This window comes from Austrofundulus limnaeus, unplaced genomic scaffold, assembly GCF_001266775.1.
Source record: "Austrofundulus limnaeus strain Quisiro unplaced genomic scaffold, Austrofundulus_limnaeus-1.0 Scaffold450, whole genome shotgun sequence".
Classification (NCBI taxonomy): Eukaryota; Metazoa; Chordata; class Actinopteri; order Cyprinodontiformes; family Rivulidae; genus Austrofundulus; species Austrofundulus limnaeus.
In genome coordinates this window covers 199,612-203,304 of record NW_013952852.1, presented here as the reverse complement: position 1 = coordinate 203,304, position 3,693 = coordinate 199,612, and the positions used below count along the sequence as shown (strand labels likewise).

The following is a 3,693-nucleotide window of genomic DNA, read 5'->3' as shown; positions in this document are numbered from 1 at the left end:
TGTGATTAACATCTTTTAATTTTGAGATGCCGTCACAATAATAAGATTTGAAGGCCTATTGAAACAGTATGACAAAATCGTATTGTTTTGACTTAGAGGAACTTTAATTGTTTTTTAAGACTGGCAGAGATGGTCTTCCATATTTCTTGGCTCTTATTGTATGAACTGATTAGGAGTTTACAACAGTGAACACTCAAGAAATTCAAATAAATAATACAGTTGTATTAATATAAATCAATACAAATGATATACAGTTTAATTTGAATTAGCGTTTATTATTTATTGTGATCCAAAGGGGTCTTTTGGGTTTACTTTGCATCTTTTGATGGCTTTTATTTTGTCATTTTGGGTAACTTTGCAGTGATTTTGAGCATCTACTTCACCTTTTAAGTGCTTCAGTTTATTTCAAAGTTTTATATATATACTATAATAATTATATGAGCATTTCAAACTGTTTTTGTTGTTTTCAAGGTTTCTTGTCCAAATATGAAGCAAATCAGTGTTTCTGGCATGTTCCACGATCCGTGTTTTATTTTGAAAGCGCAAACCGGAAGTTTCTGTTCCATTAGCTTAGCTTGACGATTCGAGGCGATGCAGGGGGACTCAAGGCCGACAAAGAGGGATCCACTAAACGAGGAGTACCGTAAGGTGGACATGATAGTAGTGGATGAATGGGTCTGAGCGGCCCAGACGGACAGAACCGAACGGACCGGGACTCGGGTTTTGGGGCGGAAGCCGACTCGAACATATGTTTCCTCCGCCTTCTCCTCGTTCGCCGGACGCTGGTTGCCGCCTGCCCGGCTTGCTGCTGCTAAACCGAACCACTAGTCCTTGAAAACACCCCGGTTCGAGAAAAAAAAAAAGGAAAAAAATCTCTGCTCTCATTTTGTTTCCTGAACGCGTCTCCACGGATATCCATCAACCGAAGGACGGAGGAGAACCTTGTCCCCGGTTACAGTCCGGTCCTGACGGTCGGGATCCAGCTAGCATCCTCCTCCTCTCTCTGGAGCCGCAGCATCATCATCATCATCGCCGTTCTGGGACGACTCGGTTCTGCCGCACCTGTCCGAAGGAGCCTTGAATTAAAGTGACGAGACATGGCGAGGAAGGTTCCGTTCCTCCTGCTTCGAGGTGCCGCGCGAACATGTCGCGGATGCCGAACCAGCGTGTAATGAGCGTCCCGAGCAGCGTGCACCATGAGTCCGGCCGCCCGCGCCCGCGTCCAGCCCTGCGGATGACACTCGCACCGGCACCGGGCGTTCGGAACCAACAGCGGCGGCGCGGCGATGCTCTCCCGTAAGGTCCTGGTCACCATCGTCCTCCTGAACGTGTACGTGGGCGTGCATTCCGGGTTCTACCTGTTCGGCGGCGTCCTCCTGACGGCCCTGTTCGCCATGGCGTTCCTGAACGGACCCAGGCTGCTGGACTGGGCCAGCTCCCCTCCGCACCTGCAGTTCAATAAGTACGTCCTGACCGGGTACCGGCCCATCTCCTCCGTGCAGGACTGCGTCAGGAGCCTGTTCTACCTGCACAACGAGCTGGGGAACATTTACACCCACGGTGAGTCCAAATCAGAACCTGTCAGAACCTCAACTTTTGCAAGCGGAACGGGCGACCATGTTTTTGCACGTGTTAGCAAAATATCTCGTGAGCCTTTTGATGGATTTTTATGAAACTCACAGGAACTAATCTTTGAATGCACAAATACAACTGATTAACTTTTGGGGCCAAGCTGATTCAAGATGGCCGCCAGAGCCAACTTATCCTACAAAACTCAAAAGTCTGTATACTCAGTCATTATTTACAGATATTTAGCTGAAATTTGGTGTGGTAGTAGCTGAGACTGATCCCTAACACATACTCTAAGTGCTGCAACTAGTTACTGGTAGCTTACTGGTAAATCTCTGCTTTTAACTATTGGGAGTTAACTCTTGTCTGTTAGCAAAATATCTCATGAAGCCATAGATATATTTTAATGAAACTACCAGGAAGTAAACTCTGGAGGTGCACCTACAGCTGATTAACCTTTGGAGCCAACCTGATTCAAMATGGCCGCCAGAGCCAACATGATAAGGGGCTATGTTAACGAGCTATAGTTTAGTGTGGTAGTAGRTGAGCATCATCCTCAGTGCTCCAACAGATGAGATTCGATGTAACATCGTTTATAAAGGTMGACCATAATGGTAATAACGCAGACAATTTTCAGTACTTGGTCTTTAATTTAACTGAAACAAATTAAGTGAATGAAATATATATATAGTTTAATTTCTTACACAACTCAGCCTTCCTCTGTCTCATCTTCATCTCCTCCAGGAAGCCAAAACACAAATATATTTAAATTTCAGTAAAATCATCATCAAATTTATTTATGAAGCACATTTAAAAGCAAGTTGCTGAACACAAAAGGAAAAAAGTTAATATAAACAGCAAAAAATCATTATATAAGAAAAATAAACAGGAAATAAATCACACAAAAGTCAGAGAAAAGATGTGATTTTAAAAAGATTTAAAAACAGGAAGTGAAAATGATAAAATAGTAAATCTTCCTCATGTAAGAAGCTGTCAGTACATTCAATTAACCAGTTTAGTGTTGAAATATTAGTTTGATTTGCCTCAGATAGATCATGAAAGTGGTGAAATTTTTTAATACATCTTAATAATTGGTACATTTAAATGTGTTAAAACATGCACAGTTTTAATGCAGGGATTTTACTCTTTACGTTTTTTTAAATAAAATAAAATAAAGTTCTTTTCTTATTTCCCACATCTTTCCAAAAGCTACTTAATTCTTAATTACACTTAAAAGTCTCTAATATAATTATTAATAACTAATCAATGCAGGATAATTTGAAAAGTAAAGTATTAATATTTGCAGCTTCAGACCTTATTTTATTTGAAACAGTTTAATTATTTGTACTTTTTGTGTAAAAAAAAAAAAAAGAAAGAAAGAGACAAACGGTGCTGTTCTCTGATTGGTCGGACCCGGCTGACCGTTTTGCATCAGAGCTGCTGAATTCAAAACTTCGACAGAGAATTTACAAAGATGTAAAGCTGGTCATTTTATTAATAAATTTAAGTATTCTCCTTGAAGAATGCTTACTAAACTCTTATTATTTTATTCTTATTATCCCCCAGGCACAAAACACATTTCATGTTTCTATTTTCCTCTAAACGTGCAGCTGCTGCTGCTCCTGGTCCCAAATGAAAACACCTAAAATAGATTTGACTTTAAATAGATTTTACAGCTGATGGCAACAAATGTCTGACCTGCCCGGAACAAACACCTCCAATCTTTGGAGGAGAGAGAGAGACGCTGCGGGTCAAACGAGGAGAAACCAGAACTTTCTGCCAAAACACAGCAAATTTAAAATGACCAGAACAACTAAGATTAGCTAAAACAGATGCTCAAAGCTAAGACCAGGAAGTATCAAAGTTAGAAAAGCTAAAAGTCTTAGCCGTAACGTGCTGAACGAGCTGAAGGTTTTGARACCTTAATGAGCGAAACAGCTGAAAGTTTGTTAAGAGTCCGAATGGAAGAAGCTATAAACAGAAAAGAAAAAATGCTGACTCAGCATTCACACGATAACAGCTGTTTTCAGATAAGATTTAATAGCTGGAGTTGTGCTGTGCAGCAGTGAGTCCTCTGTGTGTGTGTGTGTGTGTGTGTGTGTGTGTGTGTGTGTGTGTGTGTGT

At 41.0% G+C, this 3,693-nt stretch overlaps 1 protein-coding gene across 1 annotated transcript in view; it reads left to right on the top strand.

Moving 5' to 3' along the window:
* Window positions 1–278: 278 nt before the first annotated feature.
* paqr4a (progestin and adipoQ receptor family member IVa) overlaps window positions 279–3,693 on the top strand; it is a gene marked incomplete in the record, with an annotated part of 6,862 nt that continues 3,447 nt past the window's right edge. The window contains 1 exon segment of the mRNA XM_014024989.1: window positions 279–1,561. Coding sequence (XP_013880443.1) covers window positions 1,287–1,561 — 275 coding nt within the window.